Genomic DNA, 26,993 nt, shown 5'->3' with positions numbered 1-26,993 from the left:
GTATGTATGAAATAAAATGCAAACCATAACCATATAACCATAAATGTGAAGGGATTAAATTTCCTAATAAAAAGAAAGAGAATAGAAGAATGTATTTTTAAAAATCAGTTTATTACAAACAAGAGCTAAATTGACCGAAAATGAGCATATGGAATAAAATCTATTATGCTTCAGGAAACTATAAAAAACAGTAGTTGAAATCATGATCCCAGATAAAGGCATTTGAGCATGTTGAGAAGGACAAATACAGAAAACTATATTATGCATAAGGGTATATAGTAATTGCTTAATAAATTCTTGTCTAGACTATATGATATAGACATAGCTAAAGACATTTTTAAAAATAAATTTTCTCTAGTGTAAGCAATCTGTGTTTTGTTTCACAACACGACAAAGAGGAAATATATATTACGTGATAATATATGTACAACCTATATCATATTACCTACCTTCTTAGGGAGGGAGAAGAGCAGTAGGAGGAAGAGACTGCAGATTGCAAAATGTTAGAAAAAAGGATACTAAAAAACTACATCAGTATCTAATTTGGAAAAAATAAAAACAAAACAAAGGGATGCTTTAATAATTGGAAAGATATTCATTTCTCATGGTTTGGCCATGCCAATAAAAATGTATTACTATTAATACATTCTTCCTAAATACTATATTACATTATATATATATAATATATATAATAAATTCTTCCTAAATTAATTTAAAGATTTAGTGCTATTCAAATTACAAAGAGGATACTTTATAGAATTAGACAAAACACTAAAAAAGCTTATTTGGAAGTACTAAATATTTGGGATCTCAAGAGAAACCCTAAGAAATGTATAAATGAGAGTTATTCTAGTCTGGGCTGACAAGTCAGTTCCCTAGTAATTTGGGTTCATTATGAAATGAATAAACACTGGTAGGTCATTCAATAATTAAGAAAAGGAGATTTACTTAGAAATAGTGGGAGAAGGATATTTAACAAAGATAGTCATTGAGAACCCTTTGAATTGATTCATCTGAGCAAAGTTCCTGTCATAATCCCTTAATCAATCATCTGAGAGTCATTTCCCCCTCCCCCAATTCTCATGACTACTTTTTACTCAGGAAGTGATGTCAGCAGTCTGAGCCCTTAGTCCCCACAGCCAACCAAGATTTGTGGATTATGTTTGTATCTTTTAAGGAAAAAATTAGCCTAAACTGAATTGGGGCAGAGGTTAATATATTGTTTCTATCAAAATCCATTCCAGAGGGTGTTCTTCCACTAAAATGACTTTATAGCTATTACTGATAAACCGTGATTTCCAGTGTTCAAGAATCCTAATATAGGCAGGAATCTCAAACAGAAACATAACCAAAAAATTAAAGCAAAATGATGTGGTGGTTCCTTAAAGGAATGACTGAATGTAAGAGAATCCTAGGTCTAAACAATAAGGTCCATACAGTGAATGATGAGAAATCTTTGCATTTTTTACAGTGAGCCTCTCAATGTAAAAAGGTGACCATAAGTGACTTGGCCAAAATAGACTTACTGAAGATCATAACATTTCTTTCAGAGCATTCATTTTCATCATGAGTCAGGAACATGTGGATGATGCCAAATCTTTGTAGTTTACAGTGGAACTTTCAATACAAAAGATGACCTAAAGTAGGAGTAGCACTGAGAACATTAGGGCTATAGCAAAGAGGATGTCACTTTCTCCATGGTCACCAATCCCCTGTAAGGGTAGGGGAGAATTGCCCTGTACCATCACCTCTTTTTGGGAGACCCTCTCCTCTTTCTGTAGTTAGACACTTTGTTTCCACAATGGTAGCTCCTTCCCAATGATAGCACCTCTTGGTCCTTCAAGCTCTTCCCTGGGGAGGAGTTGTACAATGAACCCTGAATACTGTACTAGTAGTAATGTGAAGAAGTCAATCATTAATTAGAATACAGTAAGCAATGGGCTATGATGGGTCTGCATTCTGCATTTTGCCATTGCACATGTCAATGTCAACTTTTCTGTCTCTAGATTAATGCTGGAAGCCAATCTCTCCATAATCTACTAGTTCTGGGATCTGTATCTCTGTCCTCTGCTACTGCTAGGGCCTGTGTCTGTGTCCCCTCCTTCTCTTTTAACCTACTGCTCCTTCTCCTCCTTGGTCAGTGCTGCTGGATTCTGCATTTGTGTCCACCAGAGCCAACAGCCAGAACTGCTGGGGTTCATGTCTATGCCCACTGCCCACTCAGCCAGGGTTAATTGTTACCCTTTGTGCCACGACGGGACAACTGCTACTATTAGGGTCTGTGCTCTTCTGTCAGACACTGGGGCAAAATGTTGTTGTAGGTCTGAACTTGTTGGTATTGTTGGGGGCTGACTCGACCCCCTTTATGCCAATCCTTATTCCACTGCTATGCAGAAGGCTTCCAAGGGATTACAGTGCCACTGTTCTCTTGTGTTTACAGTAGTGTTATTGATGCCTCTTCTGCTGGGGCCAGATTCTTCTATGCTGGGAAAAAAGACACCAAGAAACCTCTAAAGCATCTATGTCAGAGAACCACCTAGACTGATGCATGCACTCTTTCCTATGTGCAAAAAATGGCCATTTTTTCTGGGATTGGGGATATACTTTTGAGGTCTGAGTTTTGGGCTTTTTAGGAGCCCCTCAATGAAAGAGAGAATAAGAAATTATAGTTCCTCTTTTGGGGATGAGGGTAGAAACTTTTAAAATTAATCCATCACCCTTGACTCCTCAGTCAATTAAATGGTATGTAATTGGTAGATTTGTCTCTATCCCCAATTCCAGAAATGTCTTGTTCTCCCAGGGAGAATTTATGGTCTTTTCATATGTTTTTTTTTCCCTCAGTAGTTTACACCAAAGAATCACAACAAAATCATGTGCCAAAATTATGGTTGGTCTTAAAATTCCCAATTAAAAACAAATTTCTTCAGTACAGTTGATAGAAAATTCTAAAATTCTAGGGTTCTTCTGTGGTTTATATTTCCTCACTGTTGGGTTCCTCATACCATCTTTCAGTAGTTGGGCATGTCCGTAGGAGAAGTACAAGTTGAGATTATTCTTATTGTCAAGGATTTTGTGATTATGGAGGGTAGTATATATATATATATATATATATATATATATATATATATATATATATATAAACTTCTTATAAGAAAACATTGAGGGATAGCGAGGTGACTCAGTGGATAGACTGCCAGGCTTGGAGATAGGAGGGTCCAATCTGGCCTTACTTCCTAGCAGTGTGACCCTGGGCAAGTCACTTCACCCCCAATGTGCCTAGTCCTTGTCCCTCTTCTGCCTTGGAACTAATATTGAGTATTGATTCCAAGACTGAAGGTAATGGTTTTAAAAACAAGGAAAGAAAATAAAAGTGAAATTTTAAAATGAAACTTTGTCACTGTTAGGGTAGAGTGAGTAGACCATATACAACCAGAAGATACACTGCATGTAGAATTTGATTCTGGTTGGGCTTGGTGCCTGAGGTCTAAGTCCTAGTCTTGGACAGTATTTATGTTGCCCAGAACAGCAGGGTTATGTGAAATGTCTTTAGAAAGCACCAGATTCTTAACTCAGCTATGGGGAAGTAATACAGAGCTCCATTCTCAGTCCAAGATCCTTCCCAGCTAGCTAGGGGTCCAACTGGCTTTAGTGGCATTCAGTTTTAGTTTTCCCATTTGCAAGTGCAGGGAGAGAGAAGAACAACAAAACAACTTGCCAGTCAGTCATACTGAAAACATTGGGAAAATATCCACAAAGGAGTTTTAGTTGTTGCCATTTGTAGAATTTCTTTTTGTATGGGGGTAGCCTTTTGGGGTTTATAATGGATCCTTCTGTTTCTAAATCAGTAAAAGTTAGTCTTTTACCCGTTTTGCCTTCCACTCCTCAAGTCCCTTATCTTTTCTTCGTCATAAATTTAATTAGAGTATGAAGCAGTATAGAAGATCCTTTTACCAACCATGCCATTGGAATTGCAAATAGATAGAGTTTCAGGGTCCAATAATCTCCCTAGTTCTGTTGGGTTTTCCTATTATTTAGAAAAAAAATATTTAATTTCCCTGTTGGCTATATAAAAATTCCCAGCAATCTCCCTTCTTCTCTTCTCTTCCTGCACTAGAGGAATCATCACTTGACAATCTCCTGTTATTTTTGTAATTTACTGGAGAGTGAGGATTGATGGCCCCTCATTTTCTATTTATTTGACCTTTATCAAACAGAGAACTTAAAACCTTTTTGCCTCAGATATTGTGCTCTAAACTGAAGGGGGGCAAACAGCCAAAATTTTATTTATCACTAGTTGAGGCTTTTGCAAACAATTTGGGCAATCTGCATTATGTGAGAAAGCAGTTCCTGTAAAAAGGAGTTAATTGCAAAGAGAGAGGGAACATCAGGGCTCTAGAAAGGAGACAATTTGCAATTCTTCTCTCCCTTTTTCCCTGGTGTGAACTTATGCTTTTACTGATATCTGGGAAGATTCTAAAGAGAGCAACGTTGTCACAGGATTATGATCAGCTTCATACACTTCACTCTTAGAGCTGTCCCACTTTTGGGGTTCTTAGATAGCACCAAGATACTTGGGCATCTTCCTGATAACCAGCAGAATAACCTACTTTTTTCCAAGGATGCAGATCATAGAAATGGAAGGAACCTTAGATATCACCTACAAGATTCCTGTACTTTTTTCCTAAAGGGCAAGTCCTATAATGTCACACCTCTCTCTCTCTCTGTCTGTCTCTGTCTCTCTGTCTCCCCCTCACCCCCCACAACAGGAATAATTACAAAATGTTTTGTTTGACAGTCAAAGTCTCTCATAACCTAGTCCTCTTCTACATTTCCAATCTTGTATCTTACTCCCTGACACATACCTTTCAGTCCAGTGACCCTAGCCTCTTGGATGTTCCATGAACAAGTCACTCTATCTCTTGGTTCTGGGTATTTTCTCTCTCCCTCATGTCTGGGCATTTTTTTCTGTCCCCAGGTCTGAATATTTTGCTTCCTTGACTCTGACTACTGAACTCCCTGGCTTTCATTAAGTCCTAACTAAAATACCATCCCTCATCTGGAAGCCTTCCCTAACCCCTCTTAATTTCAGTGCCTTCCATCTGTTGATTATTTCTATTTCTCTTGTATATGGCTTGCATTGTATAGATTTATTTGCATGTGGAGATTGTAAGCTCCTTGAGGGCAGAGGGATTGTCTTTTGCCTTTTTTATATCTCTAACAATGAATACAATTCTTGCTATATGGTTGATAATTAATAAATATTGATTGATTTTACAGAGAAGAAAATTGAGGCCCTGTGAATGGATTGTCAATACTCACCCAGGTAGTAAATAGCAGAGTCCCAGACTTCAAATTCAGTGCTCTTTTCACATACTACATAGAAGAGTGACAGCCACTTTCTCCCTTTGCTTAGTCCTTTGTATCATTCCTTAGTTAACCTCCAAACCACTCAGAAAATAGTTTCTTTGGAAAATTTCTCCTAGAAATTGTGATTCTAAAACCTTCAAATTCAAACTGGCATGAAGAGCTCAAATCTGTCCTTTGGGGAAAATTAGTCTGACCCAACCAAGTTTCCTTCTGTCTTCATTATTATTTCATCATCATTATTGTCATCAAATGTATATTAAACACTTACTGTGAACAAGGCCAAACTGGGCAGCTAAGTAGCTCAATGGGATGGATAGAGTCAAGCCTAGAGATGGGAGGTCTAGTTTCAAATCTGGCCTCAGACACTTCCCAGTGGTGTAACCCTGGGCAAGACACTTAGCCTCAATTGCCTAACAGTTACCCCTCTTTGACCTCAGAACCAATACTTAGTATTGAATTCAAGACAGAAGGTAGAGTTTTATTTAAATAAAAGGGGGACAATCTGTAAATGGAAATTAACCAAAGACAAGGAGTACTTATTAATTTACTTTCCCTAATTAGAATATAAACTCTTGCAAAGCTGAGTGACTCAGTGGTTGGAGAGCCAGGACCATTGATGGGAGGTCCTCTTCTGCTTAGGAACCAATACACAGTATTGATTCTAAGAAGGAAAATAAGGGGTTAAAAGATGGAATTTAAGCTTTTTGTGGGCAGGATCCATGTCTTGTTTATTTTTGCATCTTTCTCATCCCTGATCATGGTACATTACACAGAAATAAGTTTAGTAACCTACTTTTTAAGATGCTACATGCTGGGTAGATTATGAAGAAATGCCGGATTCACTCGGAGCCTCTCTGAGAGTTTATAATTGAGAAAAAATATTCATAAGCAGACCCTGTGACCCGGATTCACAAGACACTAGTCTAGCCAGTCCAAGTAGGTTGAACTCCCAGCCCCAGTTCCGTGGGGGAGCTTCTTGCTTCCTTTTGAGTACACCATTTCTCTGAGAACCAGCAGCACTTTTGATGGGGGAAGAGGGTTTCTCTTTACAACCCCATGCTCGGCCCAGGAGAGCTGAGCCATTTGACAAATGGAAGTTATCTTCTGCACCAGGCTATTGGGTAATCTGGCAGTGGGGACTCCCTAAGTCAGAGCTCTGGGGCTAGTTGTGAGATGAGACTATGAGGGCCAATAACACTGAGACAAGAGCCAGAGCTCACTGATACCCCGTGGAAAATTTTCAGCTGGCAGCTAGAGGGATGGAGCTTTGAATTGGTTTTTATAATTTGAAAATTGGGCTTTTCTCATAGGATGATTATTTTCTGCTAAGAAAAGCCATCAGTGATACAAGGTTAGTTGCTTCACCTCCATGGCAGTGCTCCAGACTCAAGTGCATTTTGCCAGAGATCAAAGATTTCTTTGAGACTCTTGGCTAATATAGTCGTTGTTACAAAGCAGGATTTGGGGAAGAAAAACATTAGATTTGAAGGAAGGCCTGGGTTTAAATCCCAGTGCTGATACTGAAGAATGCTGTGATCCTGCATGAGTCACAGCTTCATAGAGCCTCGGTTTCCTCAACTTGGCTTTGCTTTCTTTGGCGATGAGTGTGATTCTTCACCCCAGGAATGAGGAGAGTCAGATGGGAAAGCCAGTTTGTGTGCTTAAGCTTCTTCTTTTTTTCCCCTAACTGGTGGGAGTTGGATCACAACTAATTATGCATCCTGAGCTAGGTCTTTAGTCATCCTTGAGCTTGTCATACTTAAAACATCGAGGCAATGATGAGATCATATCTTGTGGAGAGAAGGGAGAAAAGAAATGATGGAAATAACATAGGAGGAAGAAACCTGAGAAAATCAAGAGAATCATAGGATTTAGATGAGGAGGGATCTTATGGATCCTCATCCTCAAAGATGTCCCATGATTTTCTCCAGGTTACATAGCTAGTAAATGTTAGAGATGGGATTTGAACCTTAGAACCTCCATTGCAATTCCATTCTCTTTCTACAATACTACAAATAAATAGCTCTAAATAGAACCAGAGAGACCATGTATTAAAGTGGAAAGAACCCCTGGGCTTAGAGTCAAGAGATCTGGGTTTGAATCCTAGTGCTAACACTTGCTAACCATTTGTGTGACCTCATTAAAGTCTTTTCACTTGTTAATTGAGCCTCAGTTTCCTCACTTGTGCATGAGGGATCATACTTTCACTACTTACCTCCCAGGGTTGTTATGAGGAAAGCCCTCAATGTTAAAATGTTATAAAAATATGAGTTGCTTGAACAGGAATAAGATTGTGATTCTGGGAAGTGAGAGTCTGCCAGAATCTGAGGATGTGGGTCCAGCTGAAGACATTAGGGTGGTAAAGAGGTGAGTAGGAGGAACACACACACACACACACACACACACACACACACCAGGAGAAAGTGAAAAGAGAGGGATACAAATTTTGTGCAAGGCTGAATGAGTGAAAAAAACCTTTGTTAAGTGCTTACTATGTAGAAACTTTGTTATACTCACTGGGAATACAAATAGAAAATCATGGCAGGTCCTGCTCTCAAGGAGCTCAAATTCTTGGCTAGGGAGGCAGAACATGACTGGGGTTTCAGATTCTTAGATAAAGGAGGTAGTGCTGATATCCACTGATTTTAAAAAAAATCTTTTTTTTTTTTTGATGTGGAACAATGCGACAGCCCCATTTTCTAGGTTTTCAGTGGCTGTAACTGCTGAAGAGTTGGATTCTGCCTTACTGGGCAGAAGCAGTTGTCAGGTTGCTTCTCCTCAAGAGTAGATTTTCTGGATGGTGGCTTTAGGAGCTGTGCTGGAAGCAGGACAAGTAGGCTGGGGGTGAGGGAGAAGTACGCCTATTCCTGGGGCTCTTGGGCACACAGTTGCCTCAGTCTAACTCTGAGAGACAGCAGAGGTAGTTTGACTCACCTGGTACTTGCCACTCCTGTTTCTTTTGTTGCTTCAGCTAAGCTGGCGAGCCTATCCTGTGCTTGGTAACCATTTTGCAATTGGTAGGGCTGGTTGACCACTGGGGTGGCTTCCTTGGATGATAGCTATAGAGCCTGAGATGGAAGGGAGGAATTTTTCTGGAGGTGTTGTTACTGCCAGAGTTCTGAGGCTTAGCTATTTATTGATGCTGGTTGGTCAGAGATTAATGTGGTGATGGTGGTGGTGATGATGAAGCTGAAGCCTCCTATATGAGTCATTCATTTTGACAATGGCTGTGTAGGGGTCTGGCAGAAAGCAGGGTCAGTGGTTTGGGGCAGTGGAATAATGTCGTTCTTGGGGTTCTTGGAAGGGTTCTAGCTCAGTGGATTAAAAGTCAGACATAGAGACGGGAGGTTCTGAGATCAAACATATTCAAACAGAACTCAGATAATTTCTAGATATCTGACTCAGGGCAAGTCACTTAACCCCCATTGCCTAGTCCTTACCACTCTTCTTTCTTGGAACCAATCCATAGTATTGATTCTAAGATGGAAGGTGAGGGTTTAAAAATATTGGTTGGTTAAAATTGAATTAGGAGCATAGCTAGAATGAGTAAGGATCATAGAACTGCAAAAGGCTTCAGAGATTCTCCATTTCAATCCCTTCATTTCATCAGTGAAGAACCTGAGACCAAGACATTGTGAGGGGTCCTTGACTAAACATCACATTCTGTTTTTCATCTTGGGTATCCTTAGATAAATGTCTAATGAGCCTATGTAGAGAATCTCTTATGTGTCCCCATTTCAACCCCTAATCCAGCAGTTTATAAACTCAATGATTCCCATGTTTCTTGGGATTGAATTAGGCTATTGAAGAATCAAGATTTGGGAACAGGGCTGGAAAGAGTAGGAAGGTCAAGGTTTAAAGAAAATATTCTGTTTTTTTAAAATTATATTTTATTTGATCATTTCCAAGCATTATTCATTAAAGACATAGATCATTTTCTTTTCTTCCCCCCCAACCCCCATAGCCGACGCGTAAATCCACTGGGCATTACATGTTTTAAAGAAAATATTCTTAAGGGACTATGTTAAGGGCTGATGGGATTTTGATTGGTAGTCCTGAAGAGGTTGTGGGAAAAAAAAGAAGCTATAGATAATATGTGAAGGAAGAAGAAATTTGAGTTTAGAAATAAAAGTAGTATCTGATATATTTGGTTACACGCTGAAGAGGGTGCTTAGAAAGAAAAATGTTGTGCCACTTTTAAAGGAAGAAATTAGAACTGACAATTCTTATGTGAAATAAAGGTTTGAATCCTTCTCAGACTCATGACTGCTTTATATTGATATGAGAACCATATTTTTCCCAACCAAAAGTTGGGACTCTGTTTTGACAAAAGGATACATATTTTGCAATTAAAAATATACTTTGTTCTTTTCAAAGTAAGCATATTCAAGATGGCCATCAGACATAGAGGAAATGGAGTTGGTAGTGTTACAGACACATACTGGTGGTAATAGGAGAGTTAACGAGGAATCCTTAGTAAAGGTTTGTGAGATCATTGGATGAAAGCAGCTTTTTGCATAGATACCAAGCCCAACATAAGATCTCAGTGCTAGAAATGCAATATTTCCAGCCTTCTGTTCTTAAAAGCCTAGTCGAGGGTGTGTGTGTGTAAAAACAATACGAGTTCACATTTATATAGTGCTCTAATGTTTTCGAGGCATTTTCCCTTACTACAGCTCTGTGAAGTGGGTAGTAGACATGTGTGTGTTGTATACTCTGTCCTGTGGAGAAGGAAATATATTCTACTACTTTGCTCTGGGTTCCCTGTTCTCTGCAGAATTCTTTATTGTCTCACTCCCTCCATGACCTTTGGTGAGTCATGCAGCTTCTGTCTTTGTTTTCCCATGTGTAAAATGGAGGTGTTCATGCTTGCTAGCTAATAAAGCAGCTGGTGAGCCTCAGGTGCATGAAAAACACAATTATTGTCATTACTATTATTTGTTATTTCAAATCTACTCCTCTAAGTATAGTCTCCAGAGGAGTTTATATAGTAAGAGGTCACAAATGGAAAAGAGGTTGAGACTACTTTCGGGTGGGGGTGTTTTACCTTTTTTTTTTTTTTAATATTCAGAACCTAGATCCAGGGAAGAGACAATGAGAATGACTTTTAGGTCCTTTTGTGCCTCTCAATGTTGGATGTTGTGTGCTTTTGATCTTAGGGGTTAGAGTTCATGAAACTGATCCTGGGCAGCTTGGACACAGTTCTAGTAACTGAGGCAGAAAGACAGGGGAATGCCAATTATTTTGATGGGGTGTGGGGAGACATATTGGAGATCCTCTCAGGCTTGGGGTGGGGGGAACCAGGTAGCTGAAACTACATGGGCAGCAGCTACAAGAAGAAAAGGGGCTGGCCATGTGCTGAGAAAGACCTGAGGTAATACTATTTGAACAGTCAAGAAAAGACTGAAGCTGGTTTCCTGGCAACAGTGCCCCCTCCCTTCTTACACATCCTTCTCTTAAGGCTGCATTTTATCTTTTTGGGATGTCTCCTGTCTTCTTATTCTCTTTAAGATCATCCTTGATGTTCATTTAGATCACATTTTTTTCCTGTCTGTAAGGTTTGGGAATGGGGTAAGATGGGGGAAATGGCTCTTAGTATGCTTCCCCTTAGGGAGACCACAGAGCTCACAGCATCAAAGAAAGACTTTTGAGGCACGAGCAGCAGTACTGTAAATGAAAATCTGGTGGTTGTCCAGGGCAGCAGGTTGCTAGAGGTGACACAGGTAGAATCTGAAGCCCAGTAAGAGATTTGTTACCTGAACACTCCCCCATTGTATGTACTATCCCTGCTCTTGCTCTGATTCCACTGTCAAACTGTCAATAATGTTACATTGGAGCCTCTGACCATTGGTGCCATTATATATATATATTATATAGAGTTTGAAGATAATGGACTATGCTCAGGTGAGACTACCTGTTGTATTCAGTTCTGGGTTGAACTTTTTAGGAAGCAGGTTGACATATCGAAATGTCTCCACCTGGATTTGAGCTCAGATCTTCTACATGCTAACTCCAGAACTCTACAAACTGAACTTACTAAGCAGGGAATCAGATAAGAGGTCTTCCCCTAACTCCAGGGAGTTTTTTACATCAATGAAATCAAAGTTCTGCATTCCATCCACCTTCCTCTTTCCATCATTCACAATGCACACACACATACAGAATTAATATCAACCTTTGGAATCTAGGTCTTCCTTCCTCCAAGTGCTCTATATCCTTGAGCAGTTGTACTGACAATATTTTGTAAAGGAACCTTTTCCATCCTTAAAAAATATTGAGGACACCCAAAGAGCTTTTTCTATGTGGCTAGTATCCATTGACATTTACCATTTTAGAAATAGAAATATTACTATTATGAAAATAGTTTTGATCTTGAGAGTTCTAAAACCCTTTTTAGGTCTCAAGGTCCCCCAGGACATACTTTATGAACCTCTGCCTGCCTCTCTATTCAACCAAGACCAAGGCTAAGACACTATATATGCAGTAGGGGAATCTGAGTGCTGAGGTCTCCTACCAATCCAATCTTTGACCAAGGGGATCTTTCACAACTGACCTTAACCCTCCATCATTGAATAAAATTGTCTACAGGTGAGCACCTTTAAATGAGTGGCCGGGACAATGATGATCTACTCTCTTGGACCTTCAGTAGCTCTTTGTTTTCCTGTTTACATCTTCTTTAAATGTATTAATTCTATAATGGCATAGATTATAACAATCTGTGCTGACATCTAAAAACCTACTAGATTATAAGCTCCATAGAGACAGGGACCAAATATTTTCTAGACTTTATGCAATATCCCATCATTAGTATAGTGCTCTGCATATAGCAGGTGCTTAATAAATATTTAATGGGACAAAAGGGATTGACTGGGATGAGGAGGCTTGAGATGGAGGATCAGGTGAAGGGACTTGGAGAGATTTAAACCAAAAGAGAGAAGACTTGAGAAGGAAGGACATAATAGTTATCTTCAAGTATTTGGAAATCTATCTTGTACAAGAGTGATCAGATTTTTTCCTTCTTTTAACACCATAGAGCATGACAAGGAGCCATGAATGGAACTTACAGAAGCACATTTGGGGTCAATGCAAGGATCAATTTCTGACAATTAAAGCGGTCCAGCAATAGAATGAGCTGCCCCAGTTGGTAGTAGGTTCGCTCTCACTGGAGGTCTTGAAGTCAAGGCCAGATGACCACATTGTGGAAGGAATTCCCATTTCAGTTCATGTTGTACTAACTGGCCTCTTAGCTTTCTTCATACTCAGAATCCTGTGCACTCGAGGCAGAGGCATGGTCATCAGGTGAGAGGAGAGGAAGTTTATAAGAAACACTTCTCTCATCATTAAGTCAGAGGAGCTCAGCTTTGCATATATGTAGCTCTTCCCTACCTGGCTAGCCAGCCTCCTTAGATTTAAAAGTCCTCAACTGGTTCCTAATTAGCCTTCCTCAGTGTCAATTTTTTTTTAAAGCACAAATATTAAAAAGCTGGGAGGACTCAGAAGGGTCTCCAAATCTTTCAGTGGACTGGGCTCTGCCTAGTGTCTTCTTTTCTTGGGGTCTTCTGGGGCCTGAGCATGGATTCTTGCTTGGGTTCTTAACAGATAGTCCTGCTTCCCTGAAATATATCTCAGATGACACCATTTCACTTGCAGTACCTTTGGAGGGAGGGAGAACGTGAAGCTGGAGGAGTCTTACCATAGACCGATGCAAAATGTCTCATTCTGGGGGGCAGAATGATGGCCATTTGCACAAAGGAGGTCTCAAGGTGACCCTTTTCCCAGTGGTTGAACTCAACATTTGCATCTTCTTGTTCCAAACTCAAAGGAAAGTGGAAGTAAGTAGGTTATCATCATTGGTTAAAGCTGAGTTGGCAGTAAAATAATTACAGAGCTCTGCCTCCTCCAGGCTTCTACTCTAAGTCAAAAGCTCCATAGAGATGTGTGTTCATCCTCCAGGACACACCGATAGTCTTTCTGGGTGCAGACAGAAGTTACTTTATTCACATATTTTTTCAATCTATAAAAGAAAGACAGGAAGCTTTACATTACTGTTTAATCTTAGGATTGACACTGGCACACTCATCTATCAGAAAGTCATACATTGTGTAAGGGGAGAGTAGGAATCCTACAACTCAGAGGAGGTGTCACGGAAACCTTGTTTGTTTGTTTTAAGAATATTACAGTGTTAAAAATATTACAATATTATTACATCTTACAGTGGTTTATGTGTGCCCAGTTAAGTGGATTTACAGATTATATTATTAGTTTTCAACTAAACTGGCTCTCACAGAATAAACAAGTAGCTTAAAAAGATTCCTGCAAAGTTAAACCACAAATCAAAGATAATACGAATAACAGGAGCACAAAAAAGGAATGAGGAAATGGCAGAGTTCACAGTCATTCTGCTCCTAGTACAAACTCTCCATTGGGCATATTACAAGGTAAAAATGATGACGCTTTATTCAGATTGCAAGAAGTTATCAGAAAATGAAAATTACCAAGATTATTTGAAATAAGGATTTATATCCATTCTCTCTAATAGGGAACCTTGCTCCAAGTATGTAGCTAATGCCAGCATGGTACCATTATGATTTGAAAGAGATCTAAGGATTGATCTTTTGTTGCCAAAATGATGTGCCCTCACCTCTGCCCATAGAAACGTTTGCGGACTTAACATACTTGGAAAGAGAATCGGCAACCTCTTTAAAAATCTTCCCAAAAGTTTCAATGAATTTTGAAACCATCTGTTAAAAAGCTCTGAAAATGTAATACTTTTCATTTAGTTTACAAGAATGCCTGATTGATATCAGGCAATATAGAAATTTACAATATGGAAGTAAACTTTTTAAAATTAAAAACCCATGCCTTTTGCCTTTAGAGTGTTGGTTTCAAGGCAGAAGAATGGTAAGGGAGTTAAGGGACTTGTCTAGGGTGACACAGCTAGGAAGGGTCTGAGGTCACATTTGAAGTCAATTTCTAGACCTGGCTTTCAATCCACTGAACCACCTAGCTACTCCCTACCATATGGAATTTCAGCACAAACCTTTGTGTAATTGGTAAATGAGACTGAAAAATAATAACCACAATTTAGTCATGACAGGTAATATACTTTTGTTTGAATCTGCATATCTTTTTAATTTATCATTTTCCGTTATGCCAGACATTAAAATCAAGTTTTTTTGTTTCAAAATGAACTGAATTTAGAACCAGATGTTCATATCAATTTATTACAAAGTATTAAACCAGGAACAGGCAAGTATCACAATGGATAGAATACCAGGCCTGGAGTTGAAAGGATCTGGGTTCAAATGTGACCTCAGAGGCTTCCTAATTGTGTCACCTCAGGCAAGGCACTTAACCCTGATTGACTAGCCCTTCCCTTTCTTCTTTCTTAGAACTGATACTAAGACAAAAGATAAGGGTTTAAAACAAAACAAAACAAAACAAAAAACCCCAAGTTTTATTTATTCATTCATTTATTTGTTTGTTTATTTATTTTTATTTTTTTTGGGGGGTAGGATCTATCCTTTTATTTATTTTTAATTGAAAAATTTTATTTAATTAGTTAATTTAGAATATTTTTCTATGGTTACATGCTTCATGTTCTTTCCCTCACCTTCCCCTCCCCCCCATAGCCAATGAGTAATTCTACTGAAAAGTCCAAGTTTTAAACTAAGATTTTAAAAAATAGTGAAATTTATTCAATCACATTGCTTTCACTAAATTTTTAATATAGCATGTTAGCATATAGATGATGATGATTCTGATTTTAAATCAAAACATAGAATATTAATATTTCTGCATATTACCTATCATTAGATTGCAAGTTACTTGAGGACAGGGACTATCTTTTATGTATTTTTGTGTTCTTGGTGCTTAGCTCAATGCCTAGCACAAAGCAGGTGTTTAATAAATACTTATTGAGTGATTTGATTCATCTACATCAATGTCTATAGCTATATATAGAGCTTTTTTTTTTCTTTTTCTTAAAACCCTCACCTTGTATCTTGGAGTCAATACTGTGTATTGGTCCCAAGGCAGAGGGTAAGGGCTAGGCAATGGGGGATAAGTGGGATAAGCCCAGGGTCACAGATAGGAAGTGTTTGAGGTCAGATTTGAACCTAGGACCTCCCATCTCTAGGCCTGACTCTCAAACCACTGAACCACCCAGCTGCCCCCTACATAGAGCTTTTTAATAGAATACTGGAATTAGAATCAAGATGAGTTCAAATCCAGACTCAGATACTTATTAGCTATGTGACTGTTGGCAAATCACTTTAACCTTTACTTTTAGTGAGAGCCAAAAGATTGTACCATTAACAAATTGTACCATTGTGGGATTTGTGGTATAATTATAATGGTTAAACCATCGATAAAAATGAAGTGATAAGTTTAAAGTATTGTTTATGTCATCTTTTTTTTTAACTCTTACTTTCCATCTTAGAATCAATACTGTGAATTGGTTCCAAGACAGAAGATAGGTAAGGGCTAGGTAATGGGGGTTAAGTGACTTGCCCAGGGTCACACAGCCGGGAAATGTCTGGGTTCACATTTGAACCCAGGATCTCCCACTTTTAAGCCTGGCTCTCAAACCGCTAAGAGAAATCAATACACAGTATTGATCCTAAGATGTAATATAAGGGGTTAAAGATTAAAGAGAGGAGGGCATAAGGAGGGGTCACAGCAGAATGGAGCTGAAGGGTGTACTTAATTTAATAGCCAGGAACTAAAATGTTCTCCTGCTATAATGCTGTGCTCCCTTCTGTATATATATATATATATATATATATATATATATATATATATATATATATATATATATATGATCTTTCATTTGTGCCTTGCCAAGGAGCATTACAAATTCATTTATTCAGAGAGGGAAGGAGACTGAACAATTGTACAGAATCTGAAGAGTGGTGAGTTCTAAGTTGGACTCTACTAGCAAATTGCTGGGTACTATTAAGAGTTCCTTCATCCAAATTCAAAAGGTATCCATCTAGTGCCTCCTGTGTTCAGAGTATTGGACTGTTGTCTATTTATCTCACCAAAAAAAAAAAAAAGGACAAAATTCAGCTCATATCTGTTTAAGATTCAGTTTGATATTTGGTACCTTCCTCTGTCAGGCAGCCATGTATCACATGATATCCTAAGGGAAGGGGGGTAAATCCAGCATGGAGGGCTTGACAGTGATACTCACTTATTTGTTGTCTTTAAGCATGTTGCAGTTTACATGTACTCAGTTAAGGGGATTTACAGATTATATTTAACTAAACTAACCTCAATAAAATAAGCAACTGGCTGAAAAAGATGCTTACAAAGTGAAATCATAAAATGAAGATAATATAAGTAAAGAGTAAGAAATATTAGATACTAAGGATACTCCAATACTGTTTGGATGCCGTCCCTACTGATGGCAAAGGATTGCTTGGATATGATCCTTTAGAGAAGATACATTTAGAACTGGTAGGTATAAAATAAAATACTATTCAAGAGCTGAGTGAAGACATTCTTTCTTTTTGTAACCCTCACCTTCTGACTTAGAATTGATACTGTGTATTGGCCCCAAGGCAGAAGAGCAGCAAGGGCTAGGCAATGGGGGTCAAGTGACTTGTCCAGAACCACATGACTGGGAAGAGAGTCTGAGGTCAGATTTGAACCCAGGACCTCCCATCTCCAGACCTGACTCTCAATCCACTGAACCACCTAGCTTCTTTGAGAATGTATTCTTGAAAGACCTAACATTACAAGAGACTTGCAAAGATGGGTAGGAATTCATCAAGTGCAAAGCGACAGAGAAGGCATTCCAGGCACAATGTAAGTAAATGTCTGGAGGCAGGAAAGGGTAGGGTGTATTTGAGGACACAGAGTCATATATTGTGATGAGATAAAAGGACATAATAAAGTGCCATATTGTCAATAAATTAATTGTTAATTGGGGATTTACATTAAAAGTAGTAGGGGACAATAGGGGTAGGCTGGTCTTAAAGTCTCTCAATTTGAAACTCAAAGAATGTCTTACAAGTTTAGTGGTAAGAAGTGGGGTCTTGTTCTAATTTGCAGATAAATGGACTCCATATTGCATAGATACTCATGTTATTCATGCAGTTTCACAGGAAAAAGCAGCCCTTCATTGCCAAGGCAAACCTATCTATATGCATAACCTGTCTTCTCCAGCAAATTGTCCCCTATCTCATCGCCACACTCTCATTAATCTTCAGTCTTTCTTTCCCTACCAACTGGTTCCTTCCTTACTGCCTACAAACATGGCGATGTCTCCTCCATCCTCAAAAACCTTTACCTTTCTCACTATTTGTCCCATCGGTGGCAACACTCTTTGAGAAGGCCACCTATAAGAGGAGTCTTTTACTTCCTTTTCTCTTAAACATTTTAACTTTCTGCAGTTTGCCTTCTGACCTTATTGTTCACCTGAAACTGGTCTCTCTAAAGTTGCTGACAGTCTTTTAGTGACCAAAGCTAATGACCTTCATCCTTTTTGACTTCTCTGCAGCCTTTGATACTCCTTGATATTTTCTTCTGTTTTTTTTTTTTTAAACCTTTGCCTTCTATCTTAGAATCAATACTGTGTGTTGGTTTCAAGACCAAGGGCTAGGCGATGGGGATGAAGTGATTTGCCTAGGGTCACACTGCTAAAAAAGTGTCTGAGGCCAGATTTGAACCCAGGACCTCCCATCTCCAGGCTTGGCAGTCTATTTACTGAGTCATCTAGCTGTCCCTCTCCTTTACTTTCTAGTCTTTTTATTATACTTTATTCTCCTTCAAGTACAGTACTCTGTGATCCAGTGACACTGATTTTTTTTTTTACGATTCCGAAACAAAAACAAAAACAAAAACAATACCCTTCCTATCCCAACTTTGCATGTTTTTGTTGGTTATTCCCTATGCCTGGAATGCTCTTCCTCTTTACCTCCATCTCCTGCCTTCTCTGGCTTCCTTTAAATCCCAGTTAAATCACCACCTTTGATTGGAAGTGCCTTTCTTTGTCTGATTGTTTCTTACTTCTCCTTTACATAGCTTGTCTGTACATAGTTATTGGCATGTTGTCCCCCCATTAAACTGTAAGCTCCTTGAGAACTTTCTTTATCCCTCTCCATATCCTCAAAGCTTATAGTGTAATAGAATGAATGTTGACTGACTGACTGCCTGCTTTCCTCCCTCCCTTATCCCAGGTCCTCAATATTTATCTAGGTTCTGAGTAGTGTGAATAATCCATCTCCTGAGGTTGTGACATGTATTTGAATTCACACTATTTGAATTTAAAATTATATAAAATGTGGTCATTGGTTCCAGACCAATGGAACTATGCAATGCAAGTTCAAATAATGTGACGGCTTCAGGGGCTTCATTAATTGCCCTAATTAGAACCTAGCTGTATTGATGGAAAGACCCAAAGCCTAGTAGTCTAAGCCTCTCCTTCCACTATGGAGAAACTAGGCAGAGAAACGAAGGGTTTTTTCCTAAAATCACCCAGGAAGTTAGTAGCTCCCAACTTTCTTAATCCTCAGCACAGTTCTTCCCTTCCTCCAAAATCAGGCGGGGATTGAAAGAAATCTTGAGATCTGATAGCCCAGAAACTTTTGTGTGCTCCTCTTTTTCTTCTTTAGGCACCTTCTTATCCTCTCTAATTTCCTTTTTCAGGTTCCAACTATGGGAGCCCTCGCCCAGCTCATGCCAACATGAATGCCAATGCCGCGGCAGGGCTTGCTCCTGAGCACATCCCCACCCCGGGAGCGGCCCTATCATGGCAGGCGGCCATTGATGCTGCCCGGCAAGCCAAGCTGATGGGCAGCGCTGGCAATGCTACCATCTCCACTGCCAGTTCTACTCAGCGGAAACGGCAGCAGTATGGAAAGCAGAAGAAACAAGGAAGCACAACAGCCACTCGCCCACCCCGTGCATTGCTGTGCCTGACCCTGAAAAACCCCATCCGAAGAGCGTGTATAAGCATTGTTGAATGGAAATATCCTTTTTGGAGTGGTCTGGAACATGTGCTTGTGCTCTCCTTCCTTGGAGGAAGCAGTGGGGCAAGGAGCCCTTTCCAGAGCCTCAGGAAGGACCCTGAACTGAGGGGTGACAGTGGCCAACAGCTCCTTTTCCTAGGCTGATGTTCTCTATAATAGCAGAGAGACCGGGGCATGAAACTACCTCCTAGATCTATTGAGAATAAGGGAGAAAAAGGGATGTCAGAGGTTACTGATTCGGCCACCAGTGTCTACCATCTCTATGAGCTTGGGCAAATCACTTAATTTCCTGGGGCTTCAATTGCCTAATCTGTAGTGGAGAAGAGGGATTGTATCAGATAGTGTCTGAGATCCCTTCCACGCTCTTAATTATCCTATGATCCATTACTTATGATAGTCCTTAGAAACCCCCAAACCTAAGCAGGATCTGTAGGCAATGTCTAACTTCCAGAAATAGGAATAATAATAATAATATATTTTAGGACAACTTTATAACATTTTATAGATTGCACAATATTTTCTTCCTATTCAGTATAGCACAGTATAGAAAAAAAAGAGTACTGGCCTAAATGATATAAGGTAACATCTTTGCTACATATGTTATCTTGATCAAAACCTTTCTGGGCCTCAGTTTCCTCATCTATAAAGTAAGAAGATTGGTTTCAATGACTCTGAGGTCCCCCTCGCAGGCTCAATCCAATGAACCTTTTGAAGAATAGTATGCAGAGATAATATTTCCATATTATAGGTGAAAAAATGGGCTGAGAAAAGTGACTTGAGCAAGATGGCACAAATAGGCAGCCCTTAAGTCATTGCCCAAGCCCACAATTTTGACTTCAAGTCTGTTCTTCCCTTTCAGTGTACCAGGTAGTAGAACTAATTCATCTTGGGAGCAGCTAGGTGGCCCAGTGATTGAGAGCCAAGCCTAAAGACTTGATCTGGCCTCACACATTTTCTGAGCTGTTTGCATATCTTTTGTTTGACTGGATCTTTCTCTGCTTCCCTCCTAGTCTTTCCCTTTTCTTCCTTTATTCCTAATAGATCTGGGAGGAAATTTCACAACCCAGGCTTTCTGGTATTTTTTTTAAACCCCTTACCTCCCATCTTGTAATCAATACTGTGTATAGTTCCAAGGCAGAAGAGCAGTAAGAGCTAGGCAATGGGGGTTAAGTGACTTGCCCAAGGTCAACATCTGGGAAGTGTCTGAAGCCAAATTTGAACCCAAGATCTCCCATTTCCAGGCCTGGCTTTCAATCCACATAGCCACCCAGCTTCCCCTGAGCCACCTAGCTGCCTCCTCTCTCTGGTATTAAAGAGAATATCAACCTAGAAAAAGGAGAAATTGGCCACTGTTACCCATCAGTTCAGGGTCCCAGGGCTCTGGTATTGGTATTCATAGATCCCTGTTGTGCTTCTTAATAGAAAACAAAGGTATAGGCACCCAAAAGCAGTTTGGTGGTGGTGGTGGGCTCTTTGGCATTATACGCCATTATTATACCATACGAGGATGAATTGAAGGATTCATCTCCTTCAAATGCTTTTCTCAGTAATAATAATAGCTAGCATTTATATAGCTCTTAAAAAACCCTTTTTGTTCCAACTTAGAGTCAATACCATGTATTGGTTCTAAGGCAAGAGAGCAGTAAGAGCCAGGCCAGAAAGAAAGAAATTAATTGGATGGAGAATTGAGTTACATTCAAGGGTCGAGAATGGATAGCAGTCAGTCTATGACAAATTTTTCCTGAATGCTACCAAAGTAGCCAAAGTCTTAAGGTAGGGTCTTAGCCAAGATATTTTGCCCATACCAGTGACCCCCTATGAATCTCATCTCCTAATTGTGAACAAAGGTCAATCTATTAAGCTTCCCAGTAGCACAGATCCTCAGTATACTCAGTAATAGCCCCTGTCAAGATTGAGAGGGGTAAAGAGCAAAGCAAAGAGATCTATGAGTCCACAACGACTTATTTGACTGGTACGAACAGATGAGCTCTTTTGGTGAAAGTTCCCAGGAGCTAGGCAAGGTAGATGGATAGGTAAGAAAACAGGTAGGTGGCCCTTTTGCTTCTGGCAAAGAAGAGAGGACTCAAAAGCTGCCATTAGTAGAGAAAGTAGGTTAAAAATAATCCTTGACTCCATGGGTGGAGGTAACCCTGAGACAGTACATAACTAACCTATGTCTTTCAACCTATCTGTCTTGATTAGCCTTATTGACATGATATCCTGTTTGATACCAGTCCTGATTGCAGAGGATGGTTGGGTTTGGTTGGAGATTGGACTGATAATGGTTAGTGTGATGATCTAACTACCACACACTTTTGTAGAGAGACAGGTAACATCAGATAAATGGTGGGGCACATTATCCAAGAGAGCTAGGATGGCTCTTCTCCCTACTGTGACCTTGGGTAATTCAGACTACTTCTCTACATCCCTTAGGAAAAATTGGATTGAATTGGTTTGATCTGCTCTCTAAAGTTCTCCCAGAGCTAAATGAACCATTAGATCCTAAGTAGATTCTATGGACCATTACATTGATGAGAAACACAGGATCAAGAGGCATCATTTAAACCAACCTGCAGCTGGGCAGAATTTTATTATCTTCATCATGTTGAACAAAATGCATTATAAGAAAAGAAATCCACTGCCACGGAGAAGTTCCATGTGCCCTTGCTTAACAAATGGGATGGACAGCACAGTGGTGAAAACAACACTAGAATAGGTCGGAATTGGGAGGATGTGAACTCTAATCTTGGCAGTTCCATATATGTGACCTGGGGTAAGCCACTTAATATTTCTTTACCCTATTTGCTTTAACTATAGCTGACATCTATATAGTGTGGTAGGGTTTATGTGTAAAGCCCATGGCTTATCTTAATTGATCTTCACAGTAAGACCATGAGGGAGGTACTACAAATGTTGTCACCCCCATTTCACTGGGATGAAATTGAAGCTGAGAAAAGTGAAGTGATTTTCCCAAGGTCACATAGCTAAGTAAGTGTGAAGGATCAGAGGCAGGATTTGAACCCAGGTGCATCTTTGCCTCTGTATTCAGGGTTCTTTCCACTGTACCATGATGAACGAGGTTAGACTTGATGGTCTCTAAGACCCCTTCGTTTTAACATTCTGTCATTTGAGAAAACCAATCCTTCCTTCTCCCCACTCTTCAACAAACTGTTCTAACTTCAAGCCTATTTTATCAGGTCACTGAGGAACAGGTGTAACCCTGTTAAGGGCAAAAGGTGATCTGTGAGCAATGGGAGAGATGCTTGAAACTGCTGCTGCTTTTAAAAGGCAGCCCCAACCCCATGTTCAGAAAAGTGGAAAAAAAAACTTTTTAGAAATTTCTGTTTACTCTGGCACGCGACTGGCCTTCATTGCTTTTGACATATTAGGAAGAATTTTGGCGGGGACCCACTAGAAGCACTTAAAAAGGCATATGTTTCTTTTCAGAATACAAGGGGCCTGGAATGTATTCTTTAAACAAAATTCTTATGAATCTTTAATTTTAAAAAAGTGTATGTTTGTGTTGTGCATACTCTCTTTGGAAGTAATTTCCTTAACTCCCTTCCTCAGACCATTTGAAATCATTATTTTACTGACAATTTTTGCCAATTGTGTGGCCTTAGCGATCTATATTCCCTTTCCAGAAGATGATTCCAATGCCACCAATTCCAACCTGGTAAGTCTCTACTATATTTTGCTTTTCTTACCCAGCGCCTGGAGGTGGTCTCCAATCCTTTGGAGAGATTGTTGCAAGCACGGGAGAAATAAGATGTATCTTTGGCATGTACAGAAAAGCTCTGTGGAGCTCAGCTCCCCAGTTCTGTTTTGCTCTTTATTCAAATTTGCACCTGTCTGATCACAGCTCATTTTAGGAAAGAATATTCCAATTAGATGTTAGTGAACTCTGAGTATGATGTGTTTTGAGCAGCAGATTTCTGTGAGTGTCCTGAAATGTGCTTTGTAAGTTAAAAGTGCAGGTGTTTGCAGGAGGAATCTTTTCTTTGGGCTTTATTTGTGTCATTCATTGTTCAAAGGGGTTTGGGTCTCTCAGGTGATCCGAGGCATCATTACTTAATGAGTGATTGCCACGAAGGCTCTTTGGAAGTTTGCTCATGGATGTTTGATTGGCTCATTAACACTGGGTTAGCAAGAATTCCTTTTCTTGGGAAAGGCAGCCTTCCCTTGAGTTGTTGAGGAAGCCAAAGCTCACAATTTGGGGTTAGAGCTCTCCGTGGAAAAATGAGAGAGTGTGTTTACTTTTGGCTTGCTGTGAAGTCATAACAAAGGACTCTCCTCCTTCTGGGTATGGTATGGAGCAGAGCTTTAGAGTGGGTTCTGAAAAAGTGCAGCGGCTCTTCCATAGGCCCAGAAAGAACCAGAATCATCTGCCTTGCCCAACCCCCTAAACCTCGGGATGGAGATAACTGTTGTTTTCAGAATGATGTGGTGGGAAAAGGGTTTTGTCAGCAAAACTATCTCCTTTCCCTGATGTTCTCAGCACCTTACTCTAATCAGTGAGCTAGGACATTCTGATGGAATTGTTGAAAAACGAGAAGCAGGAAAGCTTCGGAATGGTCCTTCACACAGTTGCCAAGTACAGATGCTATCACTATTGTAGCCATTTATTGCTCCTTTCTCCCCCCCACCAAAAAAAAATCTATGACATTTCCTGTTGTCACTGAACTGAACAAATGTGATGCCTATTTAAGCCATTTCTCCACTTTGGCAATTAGCTACTGATCCACATGGGACAAAGTGCTTGCTGGGATTGCTACTTTTGACTCTTGGGCTTTGGGGTGGGGATGAATGTCTCAGGAAGAGATGCCAAGGCTGGACTTTGTGAATGCTTGAATATGGAGTGATGACAAAGCCAGAATACAAATGAATTGCATTAGCTCCAGTTCACGTTATCTTCCTGAAGTATGACCTCATAGTTTCTCAACAGGGAAGACATCTTTTCCGTGTCAAAATAAATACAAACAAGAATTATCTCAAAATGGTATCTGAAAAAAGCATTGTAGAAACGTTTATTGGTTATCTCTTTTTGGTTTATCTCTTATTTGTTATCTTTCTTTTTCTCCATTGAGGGGGAAAAATTCACATCAGATCCCTGCAATTTCTGTCATGTCATCTCTAACTTCTTTTTTTAGGTTCTTTAGTTACAAATGAAACTGATTTTTTTTTATCCCCTTCATCCTGGAAAATTCAGTTTGAGTAAAGGCTGTTGTTTTGAAGTAGGGAGGACTGGGGCTTCGTCTTAGGTAGGCCCATGGGAACCTTCAGCTAATTGCCCTTCAAGAGGGTGGGAAGGGAGGTTAGGCAGTGATCAGAGGAGGACTGACAGTGTCTCCTAGGGAGTGAGGGGAAAAAACAAGGAAAACTCAAAGATGGGTGTAAGAAAGGGAGAGAGATTTTTCTACAGTTTTCTTAGATTCCTGTAGAGATACCAAGTATGAATAATGATAGGGCCTGGAATGACTGACCCCTGCTTTGGGGTGAATTATATCAACTACTTTTAAGCAGGGATAAAAACTAAATTTCTATAGTAGGTCACTCAGCAAAGGGCCTTTGTAGGCTTGGGCTTGGTAGTTCCTTTTAAAAACTAGGATGAAATAACAGAAGGGGACATGAACTGGAAAGACTGAACAGGGGTTCAGTTTCCCATTTACTGTCAATAATATACCTGTATATATTAGGAGGTTTGAAGGTGAGAGTTGGGGAAAAAAGGCAGCCGATTTGGGGGAAAAGACTGGTTGCTATAGCAACTTCTATAGCCCTGGATTACCCCACCAAAGCTCACCTTCTTTAAACCAGTCATTACCTGTGATGTGACACATGACTCCCCTACTTTAAATAGTATTCTAGGAAGAAAACAACAGCTATTTTTCCAATAACTGCTATGATTTCCTCGAGCTCTAAGGGTTCCTTTCTGTTGCATCATTCAGACGGTTTGTGTACAGAGCTTTCTTCCTCACTGCACCATTTGCCATCCTGAGTCCTTTTGCCTTCTTCGATTGTATTGCTCTTTTAATAAGACCTTTTTGCTAAAACTTAGATGGTATTGTTACCTCACTAAGGCTTTGAACTGGACATCTGTGGAGATGCTTTCTGGGAGAGATGGAAACAGGGCTCAGCTTCAACAACCTCAGCCAGTTTTTGTCTATGGGAGCTGAGAGCTCACCATGGCTGTGGCACCATGTTTGTTCCCCTGGGAGTCTTAGAGGGAAAAGACTGGTTTCTTAACATTCATCTAAAGGAGGACTACAGGATAGACTAATATATGTATTATATATATTAATATTCTATATTAATTAAGTGTACACTTGTACTTACAGGTTGACTTAGCTGTCAACGGGGCTTAAAAAATACCCTGATTTTAGAGCCTTTAAGCAGAAAGTAGATTCTTGAATATTTGTGAAGGGAAGTTGCCAGTAGGTTTCAGAGGATGTGGGAGAGAGAATACCCAATCATGAGTCCCCTTCCAATGCAGAGTTGGTATGTTTCCTTAGAAGATAGAGGCCCAGGGCTTCCCAAATCCTTCTCAGTCCTTCTAGAGGGGCTTGAAACAATCACTGGAGCTTAAGAATTAATCAAGGACTGGTGTGGTACTTTATGGAAGTGTATTTCTTTTGGGAGAAAATTGGAGTGTGTTTGTGGTGTCTCTTTTTTGTATATTTGGTATTTTTCTCTTTGAATTTTCAGCCCTGTGCACTGTTTGGCACATAATAGATGCTTAATAAATCTTTGTTGGTTGATTAGGAAGTATGTATAGATGACACATATTTGAAGTCTTGCTTAAAACATGCTATGGCCTTCTTCCCCTAATGCCAGAGTATCTTTCTTTTCTACTTTTTTAAACCCCCGCCTTCTGCCTTAGAATCAATATTGTGTATGGGTTCCAAGGCAAAAGAGCAATAAGGGCTAGGCAATAAGGGCTAAGTGATGTGCCCAAGTTCACACAGTTAGGATGTATCTGAGGCTCATTTGCCCCTAGGACCCCATGTCTCTAGACTTAGCTCTCTATCCACTGCCCTATCTAGCTGTCCCCAGAATGTCTCTTAAAAAGTATTGGAATTACACTGTCTTGTACATATGTATATTATGTGTGCAGAAGTAGTAGAGATTTTATTCCTTAGAACTTTATTCTGGGAAACAGAAGAAAACGAGCGGAAGGCTGGCCCACCTAAACGACTCATAGCTCTGTATAACACCTACTACAATGAATCTTTTGCTTCTCCCCACAATCTACATGTATCTACCAACAGTATCTTTTTAGTACAGAAACAAGGATGAGACATTTCTCAGCTCTATGCAGACCTCACCCACTCAGTTGGGTTCAAGAATAATGTTTCATTTAGTAAATCAAACACACATACACACTTAGAGTCAGAAAAATTTTTTTCACATGAACTTGCAAATTTACATCCATTCCCACAAATTCACATCTGTACATGAGCTTCCTCTTATGAACGTTTTTGTCAGTTCACACCCACTCTCACAAAAATTTTCTTTCTCTTCCATTGTTTTCTCAAGCAGCTTACTCCTGTAACTTTTGCTGCAGGAGGTTTTTTTTTTTTCTTAATTAATTTATTTAGTCAATTTAGAAAATTATTCCTTGGTTACAAGAATGGCATTATTTCCCTCCCTCCC

The 26,993-nt window shown here is 39.6% G+C and overlaps 1 protein-coding gene across 12 annotated transcripts in view; it reads left to right on the top strand.

Moving 5' to 3' along the window:
- CACNA1C (calcium voltage-gated channel subunit alpha1 C) overlaps window positions 1-26,993 on the top strand; it is a 997,067-nt gene that overhangs the window by 216,623 nt on the left and 753,451 nt on the right. For 9 of the 12 annotated variants that reach the window (XM_056800743.1, XM_056800741.1, XM_056800739.1 and 6 more), the window contains exon 1: window positions 22,843-23,019. In XM_056800743.1, coding sequence (XP_056656721.1) covers window positions 22,858-23,019 — 162 coding nt within the window. In that variant the 5' untranslated portion in view covers window positions 22,843-22,857. Of the gene's footprint in view, window positions 1-19,020; window positions 19,345-22,842; window positions 23,020-26,993 lie in introns of those variants that run through there. The other 3 variants (XM_056800748.1, XM_056800749.1, XM_056800750.1) reach the window with 1 other exon arrangement.

This window comes from Monodelphis domestica, chromosome 5, assembly GCF_027887165.1.
Source record: "Monodelphis domestica isolate mMonDom1 chromosome 5, mMonDom1.pri, whole genome shotgun sequence".
In the NCBI taxonomy this organism is placed as follows: Eukaryota; Metazoa; Chordata; class Mammalia; order Didelphimorphia; family Didelphidae; genus Monodelphis; species Monodelphis domestica.
Note: the sequence above shows the minus strand (reverse complement) of the source record. Positions and strands in the feature narration are given on the sequence as shown.